The sequence below is a fragment of the Tachypleus tridentatus genome, chromosome 2 (genome assembly GCF_004210375.1).
Source record: "Tachypleus tridentatus isolate NWPU-2018 chromosome 2, ASM421037v1, whole genome shotgun sequence".
In the NCBI taxonomy this organism is placed as follows: domain Eukaryota; kingdom Metazoa; phylum Arthropoda; class Merostomata; order Xiphosura; family Limulidae; genus Tachypleus; species Tachypleus tridentatus.
In genome coordinates this window covers 128628604-128647912 of record NC_134826.1, presented here as the reverse complement: position 1 = coordinate 128647912, position 19309 = coordinate 128628604, and the positions used below count along the sequence as shown (strand labels likewise).

Below are 19309 nucleotides of genomic sequence, written 5' to 3'. Positions count from 1 at the left end.
GAAGAGACCCCAGGTAGCCTAAAGGTAAAGCCCGGCATGGCCAGGTGGTTAAGGCATTCAACTCGTAATCCGAGGGTCACGGGTTCAAGTACCCGTCGTACCAAATATGCTCGCCCTCCCAGCCGTGGGGTGTATAATGTGACGGTCAATCCCACTATTCGTTGGTAAAAGAGTAGCCCAAGAGTTGACGGTGAGTGATGGTGACTAGCTGCCTTCCCTCTAGTCTTACACTGCTAAATTAGGGACGGCTAGCGCAGATAGCACTCTCGTAGATTTGCGCGAAATTCAAAAAACCAAACCTTTTTTCGTGAGCTGATAAGAAGTAAAAAGCGCCATCTTATCGCAAAAACAAGAACTAATAAGAAGTAACATTTGAGGCTTGGCAAAATGGCTGCTAACAACTTTTACTCTCGCAATGTAAGCCCGTTTTCGTAAAGGTAATGATATTTGCTCTTTCTAACTCAGCCTAATTGTAATTTTTATTTTACTTTCATACCGTTGAGATATAATTTATAAGTTGTTGTGGTTATCTGACTACTTAACACAAATGAATAGGTGTTTTAAACTTAGGGGCAAACACTTGATTAAAACACACATATATATATATACAAAGGTGCAAGTTATCCGATTAATTGGAAACAAAACAAACTAAAGGTCAAGTAAGATATCAGTACCAGTCTTATCTGAAATTTAACTAAGTAAAAATATTTTGCAAGAGCGAAACAAAAATATGAGGGAATTCGGTTTTGCTTTCATAATAACAAACAATACTCAACTGCCAAAAAATAAACAACAGCAGATAAAAGAGATTGAAAATTTATTTTGAAGTTATGACAATGTTTTAGGGCCAAGATTCTTCATCGGGTAATATCTAAAGTCATTGAAAAAAGTACATGAAAAACAAACTACATTAGCGGTATTATATCGTAATATCTGGCGAGACTTCTTCATAAGTTATTTTTTGTTCAACATTCAGTTGCCATTTAAACTACAGGAAAACGTAAACGTCGTAAGTTTTGTGTGAAAATAACGGATTTAATAATTAATTTAAACAGTGTAATTAATTTATTTCTCTTTTTTTTTTTTTTTTGCTGACTTGTAAAGGCACTGAGTATATTGGAGAATCTATTAAGAAAACAGAAGGGGAAGTATCATTTAAGCACGCTGTAGATTTTGACCATTAGATAGCAAGTCGAACATACAGGGTGTTCGGAAAGTCACTGTACACTTATATATTTATTAACAGACATGTTTCAATATAGAATACAGGAGGTAAATATGAATGATAATTATAAACGATGTTTAAAGTGACCCCCGTTGGCATCAATACAGGCCTGGATCCTTCTTATTTTGTTTCTAAACACTGCTATCAGTTGCTGGCTTGAAATAGACTGAATGAATGCTGCTTCCAAAACTGCACAGTGACTTTCCGAACATCCTGTATTTTAACCAAAGTTAATAAGTATCAGAGCTCTATTTCTCTTTACATTCTATTATATTACTTTTTATCGCTGTGTTCCAAATTTTATTATTTTACTTCTTTAATGGTAACATAATATTTCCTTGGGCCTTTCTCATCTAAACGTTTTCTTCCTATATACACTGGTTATAAAGAATTGGTCAAAAGTAAGGTACATATATACTAAAACGAAGATAAAATATAGTTTAAATGAAACAATCACGTGTGTGTAACAGGCTACAAATTTTTTTCATTCTATAAATCAATACGTCAAAAATCTATAATTGATAGATTGCCTTTGACATTCCCCTCGGTGGACTCAGCAGATAGCCTGATGTGGCTTTGCTATAAAAAAAAACACGTGTTTGCAATATTTGGTTTTAATAACATATTGATTAATTAATTGAAAATCGCGACTAGAATTAAATAACGAATTACGCTATTTTTATCAACTAAGTACAGTTTATGTTTACCTAGACTTGTGTTATTAACACTTAAGTCCTTTTTTATCCACTTAGACTTACAAGGTTAATTTTTCAACAGGTCGCCGCGGACCATCCCCGAACGTCTTCACGGCAGCTGAGTATCGTGCTTGGCTGAGCAGAGCGCCTTCCACCTCAGCTATATACGAACGCGTACGACGTGGTCGGGGAATGACCCAATTACAGCCGCTGCCTAGGATCGCACACAGCGCAGAAAGTCTACTGGACACACTTCGTCAGGTGATTAAGTTTCGAATTCCATTTCTTGTTAACTAAATACATACGATGTATATTTACTGCTAGTTATTCAGGTTTTTTTGTAGTTTTATAAGATAGTATTTTTTTTCTTTTTATGGTAATCGCTTTAAGTAGCTTGATTAGACACGTTAACTTTCAATAATATACTTTTAAAAAAATCGTTCTTGTTCAAAGATGTTCTAATTTTTATCAATTAACAATATGCTTCTCGTCAGCAAGCCCTGCATGGTCAGGTGGGTTAAGGCGTTCGACTCCCCATCGTACCAAACATGTTCGCCCTTTCAGCCGTGGGGGCGTTATAAAGTGACGGTCAATCCCACTATTCGTTAGTACAAGAGCAGCTCAAGAGTCAGCGGTGGGTGGTGATGACTAGTTGCCTTCCCTCTAGTCTTACACCGCTAAATTAGGGACGGCTAGTACAGATAGCCCTCGTGTAGTTTTGCGCGAAATTCAAAAAACAGACAAACTCGTCAGTGACGTCAAAAAGATTGCAAAATGAGGGGTTTCACCCAATTGAAAAATATCTGATTGATTTAAATAACATAACTGTCACTCGAGTGAACGTTGGAACTGATTCTGAGATTTTTATTGCATACTAAGTTACAAAAACACAAAGAAAGTGCAACAACATGACATTAAATTTTCAAAACTTACGTATGATGCATCACTATAAGTATTTTATTACAATATACAGCTTTTACATTAAGTAAGACTAGGTTTTTAGAACGGGCACAACGTTTCAATCACTGGTGGAATCGTTACCAATTACTGTAAATTGTTATAAAGTATACGTTATTAATAAATAAATTCAAAACGAAAACATTACCGTAATTTTTTTTGTAATGTTCAGATTTAAGTTTTTACTTTTTTTATTAACATTTGTTTTTGATGAAGTAATCAGTGGTGTAGGAAAGAGTTACAAAATGGCCGGGAGGATGCATAACTAGACATGTAAATTTTACTGTGAGAGACTGAGAATGTGAGAAGCTATTTTTTGCAGCTCGATCTAGGGGTAATTATGAGAACATGTTACACCCAGAAAATTGATATTATAATATAATTTACAGTTGCTATACAACACAAATAATAAAAGTTGAAATAACTGGTTACTGTTAAAGTTTAAATTTTAGCCCGAATTTATTGTTTTTAATCCCTCTGCTGGAATGTTTTATTTAGATTGTGGAAATAAATAAACTTCTCACATTCCCAAAACAAAAATGAACTTCTCAATAGACGGAAATACGTGAAAAAAATGGAATCTTAACAATTTTGGTAAAAGTATCATTAAAAAGTTATCCCTCTTGTAGTTAAAAGTAGAGGGACAATAGCCCGTTGCTTATTCCCCGTCTCTAACACCTATGCTTCTCGTAATCTAAGTTTCTAATCCATCCGCCAAAACGACCCTTGTACACGCGTATACTTCTGCTCAGTTTGCTGTGGTCAGTGCCAAGATCAACATCCACAGAGTCTTGAGGTAAATATGTAAACCTCCCGCTGCTACCGGAGAGACTTTTTTCCTCGTGTGTTAACAAAAGTTAAGCAATTTATCAAACTGGATAAAAAATCGTTTTAATGTAAATCTCCCCAGTGAAAATCTACTTTAACTATATTATTAGCGCACCTAATTCTAAGTGATATACCTGGATGTATATTACAATTCGTTTTTAAATGGACTGTTTGACGTTTTTATAAGACTGCAGTATGTCATAATCATGAGCAAAGTATTATTCGAATAGGCTTCATTATGGTGTTTTGTTATAGATATAGTCTGTGCAGAATAAATATAGCCATTTGCAGATTGTAGTGGCCTAGTTAATATAATACAATATCTGTAAAATCAAATCCATGAATCCATGTTATGAATTTCTGACCGCTTTGTTTGAAAAGCTTCATATTTAACAAAGTGTTTTAAGACGTACGTTTGTTTTTCCACTCACTTATATGTTTCGTATTGTTTGTTTTTGAAATTCGCACAAAGCTACTCGAGAGCTATCTGTGCTAGCCGTCCCTAATTTAGCAGTGTAAGACTAGAGGAAAGGCAGCTAGTCATTACCACCCACCGCCAACTCTTGATAGTGGGATTGACTATCACATTATAACGCCCCCACGGCTGGGACGGCGAGGATGTTTGTGTGACGCGGGCGCGAACCCGCGACCCTCGGATTACGAGTCGCACGCCTTACGCGCTAGGCCATGCCGGGCCCCATATGTTTCGTATATAATGAGATTTGAAGTATGTCTATCTATTCTGGTTTAATATTTCTTGTTTAGATAGCTCATCTGAGACGTTTCTTGTTCTTCTAGTGGTCAGTTTATCTATTAAATAACGTAATCGGAGGTGCGTCTCGTTTTCAACGCAGTCCGTGTTTGTTTTTTTAATAGCTCATCTGAGAAGTTTTTTGTTCTTCTGGTGGTAAGTTTATCTGTTAAATAACGTGATAGGAGATGCGGCTTGTTTTCAGTGCACTACAGTTAATTTAAACCATTTTATGTTCTTCTATAACAATTTTGTAATGTTACAGAATTTTAGGCGATTTTTATTTTTTTTAAATTATTTTTTTATTCAAACAACGTGATCTGAAACGTTTCACGTTAGATTAACTCGATTCGAGGCGTTTCTCATTTAAACTTTGTAATCTGAAGCGTTTCTTGTTTTAATAACATTACGTTTCAGACCACATCTGGTAATCCAAATGAAAAATGACTTGATATTAAAAGATTATTCAACTTCTTTCAGGTTTTTTTTTTTAATGCTTGTTTCTATGTTTTTTCCTTGTCCTCTTGGTAGTGTGTGTACGACATTTCATTCGAACTTAATTCTATGTTTCAGAATTTTTCCCGCTTTGCTTTGAACGATTACTCCCTGTATTAATTCACTTTCACTTTATTTATTAAAACTCTTTTCATTGCAGGATATCCTATATCCTAAGATTCCGACGAGCAGATTAAAATTGTAATTGCAATTTAGAGAATATATGAGATTTATAAAAAAAAAATGTTTTGCTAAAAATCTGTTTCGTAAAATCAAATACTTTTCTACTGAAAGTTGGTTGTATAGATTTTATCTACGAAACTGTGGTAATAGAAGAGCACGTGTTTGTGACAATAAGCTGCTGGATTCGTGGTGAAGAAATCGTTTTTAATGCAATATTTCTTTTTGAGAAAAAAAAAAAAACTTATTAAAGCAACTTCCATCCTGTACCGCAAGGTGTCCCCATAACTTGTTTAGTATCACGTGATTAATCATTTAATTTAACGTCTTGAAGTACGGAGGAAAAATAAAAAAATAAAAAAAAACACTCGAACGCAGATTTTAAATTCTGTTTTGTAAACCTGTAGGTCTGAAATTAATGTTGTTGTTTTTTTATAAATTCCTCATATGAACCTACATATACTGTGATTAATATCTTCACTGTAAAATTTCTCGTCATCTTACCTTCAAATACTTGCTATAAATATGAAGTTAATATATCTCCATTACAGCTCGAGTAATTTTGAACCATTATACACGTACTGGTCGCTGATTGATAATTATAACATTGTTATAGTTTTAACATGAAAGTGTTAATAGAATTTTGAACAGTGATGTCTGGTCTCAGTTTAAATATTAGCACATTCTCCCTTATTATGAGGATCTGTTCATCACTAACCCTAACCAAGACCTTAAACAAATTATAATGACAAAAACGTCACATTCACGTAAGGCATGTATAACTTATAATAAACTTAACTGCTGGCATTACTGTTCATTATTTACTTATGGCAGGTTCAATGTAACCCTGTTAACGGCAGGGCCTAATAAGTGTATAAACAACAAAATAATATTGTAAAGATTAAATACGGTCTTTAAATTAGAAAACAAACAAGAACTAAGTCGACAATAAGGTTTTGTTTGTTTGTTTAGAATTAAGCACAAAGCTACACAATGGGCTATTTGTGCTCTGCCCACCACGGGTATCGAAACCCGGATTTTAGTGTGTAAGTCCGCAGATATACCACTGTGCCACTAGGGGGCGACAATAAGGTTTTAAGATGAAAGTCGGCTCTATTTGCGGATATACCCTACGGATATTTATCAGTTGGTCCTTAAGAATCAAGGAATAACCTATACATATATACAGGATGTAGCTATACTTCGCTTATTTTAACAACGAAGCATTTTGTCAATTAAATTACTTCGAAAATCATTTTTACCAAAAAAGTATTTGATTTGTATAAACCGTCATGTGCAATAAATATCTTATAAGCACGGTGGAAAATGTATGTTAACTAGATTTTCTTTAAATTTGTTAAGAATAAAATATGCAAATTTAAAATAATACGTTTCTTCAGATAAACTTCACATTCAAAATATTCGTTTGTTTATCAAACTTTCGGGAATGGAAAATTATTATCGTTCCAGTTTGTATGTTTTGTTTTTGAATTTCGCGCAAAGCTGCTCGAGGGCTATCTGTGCTAGCCGTCCCTAATTTAGCAGTGTAAGACTAGAGGGAATGCAGCTAGTCATCACCACACACCGCCAACTCTTGGGCTACTCTTTTACCAACAAATAGTGGGATTGACCGTCACACTATAACGCCTCCACGGCTGAAAGGGCGAGCATATTTGGTGCGACGGAGATTCGAACCCGCGACCCTCAGATTACGAGTCGAACACTTTAACCCACCTGGCTATGCCGGGCTCCCAGTTTCCAACTGCAAACTTCCGTACTGCTGAGTCTATTGTTTAAGCGTTCTAAACTTCTGAAGACCCGATAATATTTGTTAAAAATAGTAATTTTTTGTTATAAAATACCCGCAGCAGTAAAGGGGTTTAAAGTCTTGTGAGCAGTCATCCAGCCATTGCTTTTCATGGTAACACAAATTGGTAATAGAAGAGGCTAATTTCGAACCTATGGCGACACCGTACTGATTATACAATTACCTATTTAAAATAAAATGGCTCTTCTAACAGCAATTGTTTATTTCTTTGTAATTAAGCATAAAGCTACACAATGAGCTATCTGTGCTTTCCATACCATGGGTATCGAAACTCTGTTTCTAGAGGTGTGAGTCTGCATACGTATCGCTGTGATACTAGGGGGATATTTTACAGCGATATCTATATATATATTAATTAAAAGAAAAACATGACTCTGAATGCTTACTTTGGAGTTATCGTTGTAAATCAAATCAGTATACCGTACTGTACAGTGTCTTCTAATGGTATATTAGTATATAATGATCGAATGTCAAAACTAATACAGTGAATATTATTATCAATTTTCAGTTCGTTAATAGGCTTCCTGATATAACCCAAAACTGTATTTTGAGGTGTATTCATATGTGCTGAACTTCTCTGAAAGATATACCAAAAACCTGGTGAGATTGTGAGTTCTATTATTGGACACTGTTGGTTGTGAGGAGCATGTTGCTTTATGAACTTCTGGTAACTCGTAAAAGATTCCTGAATGACTGACTGCCGTTTGGTCTAATATCTAAATATTGGCCTTCATTTAAGTTGTTATCTTTCTTTAGTTGTGCCAAATATCGTTGTAATTTTGCTGTCCTTTCATCAATAGATCGAATTGTAATATCACAAACTTAATAGAATTACAGTTTTTTCTGCTTTCATTAAATATTGATTTTTACCTCGAATAAAAAGAAACTATTTCATATATGTGATTTAGAGGCTCGGCATGGCAAAGTGACTCCTAATCGTGCCACCAAACATGGTGCCCTTTCAGCAATGGGGACGTTATAATGTAACCCTCGCGTAGCTTTGCGCGAAAATCAAAAAACAAACAAATTGACTGACCTTGAAATAGCAACGCTATCATTTTTGCTAAGACTTTTAAAGTTTCAAATTTTTCTTAATCTTTAAAAACTTTTAATTACCATCATAATTATTAAAAGCGTTCAAGTTTAAACACCAATTTCAGTTTTAACATTACTAAATAATCGTACTGAGGGCTATCTGCGCTAGCTATCCCTAATTTAGCAGTGTAAGACTAGAGGGAAGGCAGCTAGTCATCACCGCCGACTCTTGGGCTACTCTTTTGCCAACGAATAATGTGGTTCACCATCACATAATTACATCCTCTCGGCTGAAAGGGCGAGCATATTTGGTGCGACGGGGATTCGAACACGCGACCCTCGGATTACGAGTCGAACGCCTTAACACGCTTGGCCATGCCGGGCCCTACCTCGACTTACCTAAACAATTTATACTAGATGGCGCTAAAAGACAAGAGCTATAACACTCAGTTGTTTTCGTTTGCGCTGAACCGCAGCATAAGGTATGTAAATTGTGAAATATAATAAATTATGAAATATAAAAATTATTTCTTACATAGAACTAGTCTTACAAGAAATGTTTGAGCATAAAATTATTTTAATGTAATTAGTATCTGCCATGCATGTGCCTTCTTAGCATCTGTGAACATGTTTTGCTAAAAATGTATTTCGTGGAACATGATGATAATGATATGATTCTGAGTGCCAGTTTCCAATCGCTGGAATGTCGCATCATCATGTCATACCCATTCCAAAGAACAAAAAAAACCTATGGAATGTCACATCATCATGTTATACACATATCCAAGGGACTGAACTTCATTTGTGCCTACAGCTTTTATTTATTGACTTAACTAAGAATTCATAAAGCATGCTCGATCTTTCAGTCGTGGGGGCGTTAAAATGTTATGTCAGTCTTACTATTCGTTTATAAAAGATTAACCCAAGAGCTGACGGTGAATGGTGATGACTAACTGCCTACCTTCTGGACTTTTACTGTTAAATGAGGGACGGCTAGAGCAGATAGTCCTCACGTAGCTTTGCTCGAATTTCAAAACAAACCAGATTTTTCATGAGAATACCAGTGTTAATTAATCTGTGCAGTTATTCTGCGATACCAGTTTTATGACCAAATATGCTCGCCCTTTCAGCTGTAGAGGCGTTATAGTGTGACGGTAAATCCCACTATTCGTTTGTAAAAGAGTAGCCCAAGAGTTGGCGGTGGGTGGTGATGACTAGCTACATTCCCTCAAGTCTTACACTGCTAAATTAGGGACGGCTAGCACAGATAGCCCTCGAGCAGCTTTGCGCGAAATTCAAAACAAACAAACAAACTCGAAGTAGAAATAAAAAAAAACAACAAATTGTGTTTAAAATGCTAAATCGTGTGGACATTTCTCTTTCCAAAATCTGTGTTTACTTGTAGTCAACGGGAAAGGCTGATGTGAATCTACAAGGGTAAAATAAAGTCATAAAATATGTTATTGGTTTTTATGATGTTCGTGATTATTTGAAATTATATTGAAAATTAGGATTATAACCGATATATAAGGCCTCATATTGTGTTATCATTGTTTGTTTAATATATCTGAACTCCTACATTTGTTTATTAATGTCTGAAAAAAAAAACAAAAAAAAACATCAATCATAACGCAGTATTTCGTATTTGGAAGCCCCAAAAGCGGAAACATAAATCATTCATATCCTTTCTGTTTACTCTTTTTACGTATCATGGCTTCCGACGAGAAATAAAAATAAAATGTAGCCTTTGGTCTCATGTTCAAGTGGTAATCCAGGTTTCGATACTGGTGGTAGGCAAAGCACAGAAAACCCGTTATGTAGCTTTGTAATTAATTGCAAACAATAACGATTTTCAAGTGGCTTCATCTATAGTTTTTTTAGATACGAAGATTTTATATTCAGGTGCATCTTGTCTTATACCTAAATGTTCAACATTAGGAAAAATTCTACCCAATGCAATACAACTTTAATATATATAAAGTAAGACATTAAAATACGTTTATTATTTTCAATAAAGATAACTGAAATTCGGTTAGACAACATGAATACGTTGGTCGTAAACTGATATCAGAAGATACTAGTAAGAGTACACTCTTCCACTTTATACGTAAAATTTCATCAAAGTGCAATGTGCTAGTAAATTACATCCTGACTGATGAATACTTCTGTGGAAAATATTCATGTTAGGTCACACTAAAGGTCAGATGAAACAACGTACATAAACTAAAATATGCTTTGCTCACGGTAGAAAACAGCGAAATAATGAAGACAAATACAGGAGAAAGTCTGAAAAAAACTGTGAATTCGAAATAAATAGTAATGGTTAAATTTCCTGATTTCCTTTCTGCGTAAAGCAACAGTATAGTTCAGCCATAGAAACTGCAACAAACACGTGCACAATCGAGTGGAAGATATTGTTTCATCGTTTTATACTTTAGCATTCTCCAGTTTCGTTACGGTCGTTTCCAAACATGCCACTCAATAGAATAGGTGTTTTTTTTTTTGTAGCTGAGCACAAAGCTACACAGTGGGTATCTGTGATGTGTGTGTGTTCGTTTTTTTCTTATAGCAAAGCCACATCAAGCTATTCCCTGTATCCACTGAGGAAAATTGAACCCCTGATTTCAGCGTTATAAACCTGAAGACTTATCGCTGTTCGAGCGAAGGACCAATAATGTGACATCACGGATATCAAGATCCTGTATTTAGCGTCGTAGGCTTTCCTCTGTATCATTGGTGCCCCCCACTGGTACAGTGGTATGTCTCCGGATTTATAACGCTAAAATCAGGGGTTCGATTTCCCTCGGTGGGCTCAGCAGATAGCCTAATGTGGCTTTGCTATAAGAAAACACACACTGTATCATTGGCAAGGGAAGGGGCAATAGAATAGTAGATGTTGGTGTTACACGTTTTTGGTTCCCATCTAAGCCAAAACTACTGTATCATGAATTTCGTAAAATGTTCCATATTCTATAATCTACAAAAGTGTTTTTTTTTGTTTTTTTTTACAGTAAAAGCTTTATGTCGGATAACATCTACGCTTCCGGAGAACTCAAACAACCAAAAATTTCAATATGTCTAAATACACCAGCACCGGCAATTATCACAATTCCATCCAAAATGTCTTTCAAACCTTCTCAAAATTTCACGACTGTAGTTTGTTTGAATTTCACGCAAAGCTACTCGAGGGCTATCTGCGCTAGCCGTCCCTAATTTAGCAATGTAAAACTAGAGCTAGTCATCACCACCCACCGCCAACTCTTGGACTACTCTTTTATCAACGAATAGTGGTAAAGAGCGAGCATGTTTGGTGTGACGGGATTTCGAACCCGCGAACCTTAGATTACGAGTCGAACGCCTTAACCCACTTGGCCATGCTGGGCCACGACTGTAGTTAACCAATGCTGCTACTTAATTTAAGATTCTTTGAATTTCTTATTGTTATAGGTGATGCAGAAACACTATACTTTAAAACATTCAAAAAGGTGTCAACTTTTTCCTATAAAATATCATAAGGGAAACGCTTCTGTAACCGAAATTTTCGCCAATACAGCAATGGCGAGTTCCGCATATGCCAAATATAATAAGGCTTTTTTTTTAATTTTATGTGGTACTTCTTAAACGTCCTTCACGTTTCTAAAAATGCGTATGAAAGAAAACTTTGTTTTAAACTTGTTACGAAGTAATTCGTGTATTACATCATTTAGTACCTATTATTTAAAATCTTACAAGGTCATACGGTTATTTCACAATTATTTATATCAATTCCTTTCCTTAATTAGGAACAGCAGGCCGGCCTTCACTCCTCGCAAGTTCAAATAAGACGGTCCCTCTTGCGCCCTGGATCTGAAGAGATAGCCCATAATTCCCGATTTTTACAATCACAAAGTTTAGAACAAGGTCGTCAAGTTCCGCATCCAACTCCAATCAAGCCATCAGAGGACAGGATGCATTTACTTACTCTTAATCCTCGAGAATTCTTCAAATACAGACCTGAAAAAGATTCAGAAACAGTAGTCCAGGCTGACAATTTTAGCGGGTTGTTGTGGGTCCACCTCCTAGCGGGTCGAGGGCTAAGGCCGGCTGGCCATGCTGACCACTTCCGGGATTTGTACTGCGTTATCGAATGTGATTACGTACATAAGGCCAGAACAGTCGTGAGAACAGGAGACCACAGCTTCGACTGGGACGAAATATTTGAGCTTGATTTGGTAGAAAACACTCAAATAGCGTTTCTCCTGTACAGTTGGGATCCCCATTCACGGCACAAATTGTGCTATAAAGGCACGGTTCACTTACTGACGATCCTACGAGAATCTCCTGTTCACAGTCTTGCCCTCAAGCTCGAGCCACGTGGCACTCTCTACCTCAAAATTCGTTACAAGGATCCGCGACAGACCTTCCAAAGGCTCCCAGCACCAAGTTCTTCTGGAGTATTTGGGGTTGATTTAGAGACAGTAGTCGCTAGAGAAAGTACCGGCTTTGGCATCCCTCTAGTGGTGAAGAAGTGTTTGGACGAAATAGAGAAGCGTGGATTGGACACTGTGGGCATCTACAGACTGTGTGGGTCAGCAGTAAGGAAAAAGGTGCTAAGAGAGGCATTTGAAAGAACTACATGGATGGTAGATTTGTCCATGGAACATGTTCCAGACATTAACGTTGTTACTAGTAAGTCAAACAAGTATAATAAAAACATAATGATTGTTGTCAGGTAAAAGTGACAAGGTTTAATGTAACTAATCTTGGACAGATAGAAAGGTAACACTGATATTTTCAAGCGAAATTTGCTTCTAGTCTAGATGATAAGTAATGTTTAAAAATCAAAATTGTTTAAGATTATCTAATATATAATACATCAAATGATTTAGTGCTCTTAACTTTTACTGTTGCGATACACATCCAGCTGAATTCAGAATAAAACATAATACATTTAGTCACGTTTCTCTCAGTTGAGGTGTAACTATCATCATATTTACCCTCTTTGTGATTGCTTTACTTTTACAAATACCACCAGTTTTTATTATTTATTTTACTACACTTTCTACGCAAAACATCATATATATCTTATAATAGTCTTCTTGCGGAAAACTCTCTGTTTCTCTACTTATGTATAAAAAAAATTAAAATAAAGTCAGTTAGTTTTATTTTTGTGTCAGGTGTCTTGAAAGATTACATGCGAGAATTGCCCGAGCCGCTGTTTACCAAAGGTCTCTTTGATATGTTAGTGGATGGTTTGAGTGTCTGCCTTCCAGACGATCCTGAAGGAAACGCCAAACTTATGTTCAGTATACTTGAGTGCCTACCTAAAGTCAATAGGGTAAGTTGATGCTCATCAAATTTAGCAAGAACGATTGTCTAGGTGGCACATTATTTGATTGTCGTGGTGCCACCAACATTTCGTTCTGGTCAAATTATTACTCCTCTTTGACCGTAAATGAGACCAATCATTCAGAGTGTAAAATAATAACAAAGACAAGACTCTACACAGATTTAAAGAAACATGTAAACATGGGGGAGGGTTGGTTGAATTGATAGAGTAAGTCATTTTTGTCCTGTTTAATTCATACTTAAGAAGAAAAGGTGATAGTATTTAGACATGATGAGGTTCCTTGACTGTGTTACGAAGTAATTCGTGTATCACATCATTTACTAGCTGTTATCTAAGCTTTTACTATGTTATAACTTTATTCCACAATTAATTATATAAATTCCGTCATTTGTTATTGTAGATTCTCATACCTGTAGTATTATGTTGAGGCTTTCAAGGCCTTAGGACACATAATGGTGCAAATACGATAGGATTTAAACGAAGGAAAGGACTTGCAGCATATTGCATTTTTCTATAGCTTTTAAGACCAAAAGTAAACTATGTACTAAATTGAAGGGTTATGAACATCAGCAAGTAGCTAGCTGTACAGTGAAAAGATGCTGATTGGGACATCACCATGACGAAAGCAAAATTGAAGAAATCGAGTGAAATCCTAGCATTTTCGATAGGGGTTAAGGCAGGTAACAGGTCCTATTTTCGAAAGCACTAGTGTTCAGTCATGTTTCTTTGGAGTTGATATATAAAACAAAAACTATCTTTGTATGTGTGTGTGTGTGTTTTTGTTGTTCTTTTACTAGTATAAGTGTGACGACAGCATATATGTTTCAGTGCAACCTAAAAGAAGTATGGGAATAGTGAAGACATAATTTAACGGGTTTCCAATGTCTTAGTTTATGTATATTGTCCACAGATTTCTAAACTTATTCGCAATGTAGCTATATTACGAAGCAAGACAAAAATCCAATTCAAAGTCGTTTCCATTTGTTCACGTGTGATATTAGAACTTGAACAGTATAACGGGAGAATGCATACATTCATCTTACTATTGTGACATTTCCCGTGATTATTGTTTGTTTTATACTTATTACAGTGCGCAGTTCTAGTGCTAATGGATCATCTTAAGCTCGTATCCACCCGCAGTGAGAGAAACAAGATGACATCACACAGTTTAGCCATGTGCTTCGGACCCGTAGTTATGTGCCACACAGAAACAGGAGACTCTGTTGTTGACCTCCGCAAAACAATTGATGTTTTTAAGTATCTTCTTGACATTTGGCCCGCCAAAAAAGGTAATTAAACTTTAAATATTTTTATAGAATAATGTAATAAATAATTAACTATTCAAATAAACGTGTTTTAATAACTTCGCGTTTATACAATTCAATATACCATTTTTTATACATATTTTTGCATATCAACATAAGAAGCAGAAATAAAGATTTTCACGTTTATTTGACCTGTAAATAACCCTGTAACTTAAAAAGCGGTCATCGGGTAATTTTAATTACTAAATTTGCTGTTGACATCAGGCTCGTTAATGTTGCAACGTCGTTCTGTCGGTAACAAGTTTCTTCAAGTTACTCATTGAAAATAAGGAGATGGACTTGAAATCTGTGTTTAAGTTTCCAGCTGGTACAGCAGTAAGTCTACGGATTTACACCACTAGAATTAGGGGTTCGATTCCCCGTTTTGACTTTACTATAAGAAAAAACACGCACTTATTGAAAGTAATTTAACGTTTAGTCGACGTAACAGTAAATTTCTTTATTTTATCTTATAACGTTTCTACAAACTTGTACAGTGTCATAACTTTGCTGTAGGCCTACACTGCAAATGACGTTAACTAATATTAAACAAGTAACTTACTTGCACAAAGCAACTGCAACAGTTAACCCACTGATTGGTTCACTATTTATCTTGGACCCAACTCTTCACAACTATCTAGTATTTTTAATTTAGTTTCGAGTGTGCTTGAAGACTTTACGTTATATCCTTAAAGTTTTCTAGGTCTTGATTATTGAACCTTCTCATCCTAACGTCGTCATGAAGATCCGAAACTCCCTCTAGCTAACATTTAAACTATAGCATTAAAAATGTAACTTACAAAATTATTATAAAACTGATGAGATGCTGATCCAATCCGAAAGAGAGGCGAAAGGCGCTATAGAACACAAGCGGCACCTGAAAATATTTGTTTTTGTCTTTTTTAATACAAAACCATTCAGATAATTCTTTTAAGGAAATGTTTCTTCATTCTAGAGACGTTTTAAATTTAAATTAGCGTTTATATTTTACTGTTGTTTTAAAATTAAGCCTAATTTAGCCTTTGTTCTTGTTCAATGACATTTAATGTTTGTTTGAATTTCGCGCAAAGCTACACAAGGGCTATTTGCGCTAACCGTCCCTAAATTAGCAGTGTAAAACTATAGAGAAGGCAACTAGTCATCACCACCACCCCAACTCTTGGGCTACTCTTTTACCAACGAAGAGTGGGATTAACCGTAACATTATAACACCCACACGGCTCAAAGGGCGAGTATGTATGGTGCTACGGGGATTCGAACCTCGACCTTCAAATTACGAGTCGAACTCCTTAACCACCTAGCCATGCCGAGTCCATCATTTAATGTCCTTCATATTAAGGATTTTACTGAGTACTTGAAAGCTCTTTAAAACAATTATGATAAATTCACGAAAACTAAGGTCCAGTATGGCTAGGTGGGTTAAGGCATTCGACTCGTAATCCGAGAGTCGCGGGGTCATATCCCCGTCGCACTAAATATGCTCGCCCCTTTTAGCCGTGGGGGCGTTATAAAATGTTACGGTCAATCCCACTATTCGTTGGTAAAAGATTAGCCCAAGCGTTGGCGGTGGGTGGTGATGACTAGCTGCCCTTCCTCTAGTCTTACACTGCTAAATTAGGGAAATTAAAAAAACGAAAACAAACGAAAACTGCTTAATTTTTCAAAAATCTCTTTTGTTCGTGTCATAGCAAGGTTATAATTTTTTAAGACAGCCTAAACATTTAATTAACCTGTAGGAAAAAAAGAAAAAGAGATGCATATTACTGTGATAATGTGTTTTAAACACACGTGTGCGGAATGAATACAGTGCTACTAACGTATACTCTCCAGTAAAGTGGCTGCTCAAATCTTGCCGCTAGGAGTCTTCGAGCTACTAAAGTGGTCTCGAGGTTCAACAAGAGGTTTTGTTTTAATACAGCCACACATGTTCGATGGACACCTAATTACATAAATACTTAGCAACAGAAGGGGTTTTATTATTATTATTTGTAATCACGACGATCGTACATTTGTGATGATAGAAAATTTAAACTACATTCATGCAATAGGAGGTATGGTAAACAATAATAAATGTATCATTGATGAACTGGCGTTTCCTACTATATATATTGCAGTTTAGCTGAAATGAAGAATTCTATCTTTATCCAAACGTTTATACACACACACACCCACACACACACACACACACACACACACATAACAATTTCCGTCTTCACGGTAGAAATATTTATGCTCACTTGTTTAATATATTTAAATAGTAAAGCATGAGTTGAATTTTATGATTACGAATTAAAGAATGCATACGTAATTGACAAAACAAATTCGTAAATAACATTAACCTGTTCAGTGCCATAGACGAGATAATTTGTCCAAGCCGATCGGTAACACAGTGCCACGGACAAGTTAATTTGTTATCAATGATACCTAACTTCAACGCTAGATATCAGCACCATACATTCATTTGACCTGCTTACACAATGTTTCACTTTCGATCCAAAATGGCGTTACGAAAAATGTTACAAAATGAAGAAGCATTAGAGTTGTATTTTGAACTTGGTTCGGAGTTGCCGTAGCAGCGGAAATACTTGGCAGTCAACAGGTTAAGACAAGCGTTTTCTAACTTTGTCAGTTCTTTGTCAGTTCGAGAACTCCAGACCCCACCTCACATATCAGGTAACTAGAGAATCAACAGGGAATAATTAGCTTCTAAAATAAACCATCATGGTGATAGAGTAGTAAAGTTACACATACAGAATACTAAAGAGAGAAATCGGGCGTTGTATAGTTATTGGTATGTTTGTATGATAACTCCGAGGATTTTTTTGATTCGCGTCCCATTGCTGAAGATCTCGCAACATATTTTGGGACCAAAGCTGCGTTATAAAAGTAAAAGATAAATCCAACTGTTAGTCTAGAAAAGAGTAGTCAAGAATTGGTGGTATGTGATCTGCCTCCCCTCTATCTTATCAGTTTAAAATTAAGAGACAGCTATTCTCAAATAGCCATTTTGTAGCTATGCGTGAAAATCTGAAACAAATTAAAACAAAAAACAGAAAGCAAAAAAGATTTAAAAGATAATGTTTGATTTGTTTCTTGTTAAGCACAGAGCTTAACATTTTAAATATGTTATATTTTCGATACTCGTGCCCATCATGAGTATCGAAACCTCAGTCTTATTGATGTAGGCCCTCAGACTAACGTTGAGCGACTTGGGGAAAGGAAATGAAACAAAACTCTCTTGAATACATTATAATTTGTATATATAAAAAAAATCTTCAGATTTTCTGCATCTTTTCAACCCCTTCAGGACCTCATGTGAAGTCTCACGTAACCGTTAGCTTGAGAACACCTGCATTGAGATACTAAAAGTTATTTATCAATTTTTATTTTAGATAGCAAAATAGAAAAAAAAAAGATTACTTTTATTTTAAATTGTTATATTATAATGGAATGGTCGTTGTACATAATAATAATAATAATAAATTTATTAAGCAATAAATTAGACACAAAAAATCAAATATTTTTCTGTCTGAATCTAAAAATACCAAAAATAAGAATTTTCTTATAAATTCTTGCTAAAGTCATCATTTCAGTAAATGGCGACACGTTGTATTTAGTATCCCCATCTCATGAATAGATACATAACCCGCTACGTCCATTACAGCAAGTTACATAGATATAAAAACGTTGAATTATACACAAAGGCTCTTTGTTATTTTGAACGCAATACAGAATCAAAATGGACTGAATCATTTTTCTTAACAGCTTATCAGATCAAGGAGTGTTCGGCTGATTTAAAAGTACATAACATTTACACCATAACTTCAAGTAGATAAGATGAAAGTACGACCAAATTAAAGAACAGGTGTAGTCATAGAAGAAATTACCCATCATATTCATGTGCCAAGCTACCCTGACCAATAATATATTTTGTTAATTATTAAGGACGCAATTACCAGTACAGGCTATCTGTGCTGTTTCCAATGCGGGCATCGAACCAATTTTCAGTATCATAGGCTCTCAGATTTACCGTTGAGTTACTCGGAAGGGGCGGGCAACATTACATAATATACAATGCAGTTATAGTTTACACACATATGTATTGCGTGATGTCTATTCCAGTGTTTGTATCTCTCGTTCGAAAATCTGGGCAAGCAGGCAAAGTTCAAATTCACGACAGGAGGACAGGCTTAAATAATGATGTGTCAAATTTTATTTCTAAGTAGGGCATTCAACACTGAATTATTAGAAATTAATTACTTTATCATTCATATTTCAAAATATGTTGTAACTTTAAAAAAAAAAAAATGTAGATTTACCACATGTTACTCTTGAGTGGCTCTTAGCATGACTGAAATGCTCAGTGATTTGCAGTGGACGGTGTAACTAACTCAGAACTTTGGCTTCAAGTGAAACCAAGAGTGCAACACATTCAACCTTGTTAACGTTCGTGAAATAACTTAAACTGTACGAGTAACTGAAACTTTATCACTAGGGGCTGGATACATTTGCTTGTGTAAGATAAATATGCTAATATGTGAATTTCTTTCTTCTCCAAATCGTTGAATAAAAGAAATAATCTTTAAATCACTAGTCACTAAAAGAATAGATTAGGACTCCAAGAGTCGTAAAGAAAGGATATTACATCAAGTTCTACAAACATTATAATTTACTGTCGTTTT

At 35.5% G+C, this 19309-nt stretch overlaps 1 protein-coding gene across 7 annotated transcripts in view; it reads left to right on the top strand.

Annotated features, from left to right (window-relative positions):
* Positions 1–19309, top strand: part of LOC143245085 (rho GTPase-activating protein 100F-like) — an 81660-nt gene that overhangs the window by 60788 nt on the left and 1563 nt on the right. For all 7 annotated transcript variants that reach the window (XM_076490950.1, XM_076490951.1, XM_076490949.1 and 4 more), the window contains 4 exons: positions 2003–2181; positions 11777–12662; positions 13151–13311; positions 14414–14612. In XM_076490950.1, coding sequence (XP_076347065.1) covers positions 2003–2181; positions 11777–12662; positions 13151–13311; positions 14414–14612 — 1425 coding nt within the window. The remainder of the gene's footprint in view (positions 1–2002; positions 2182–11776; positions 12663–13150; positions 13312–14413; positions 14613–19309) is intronic.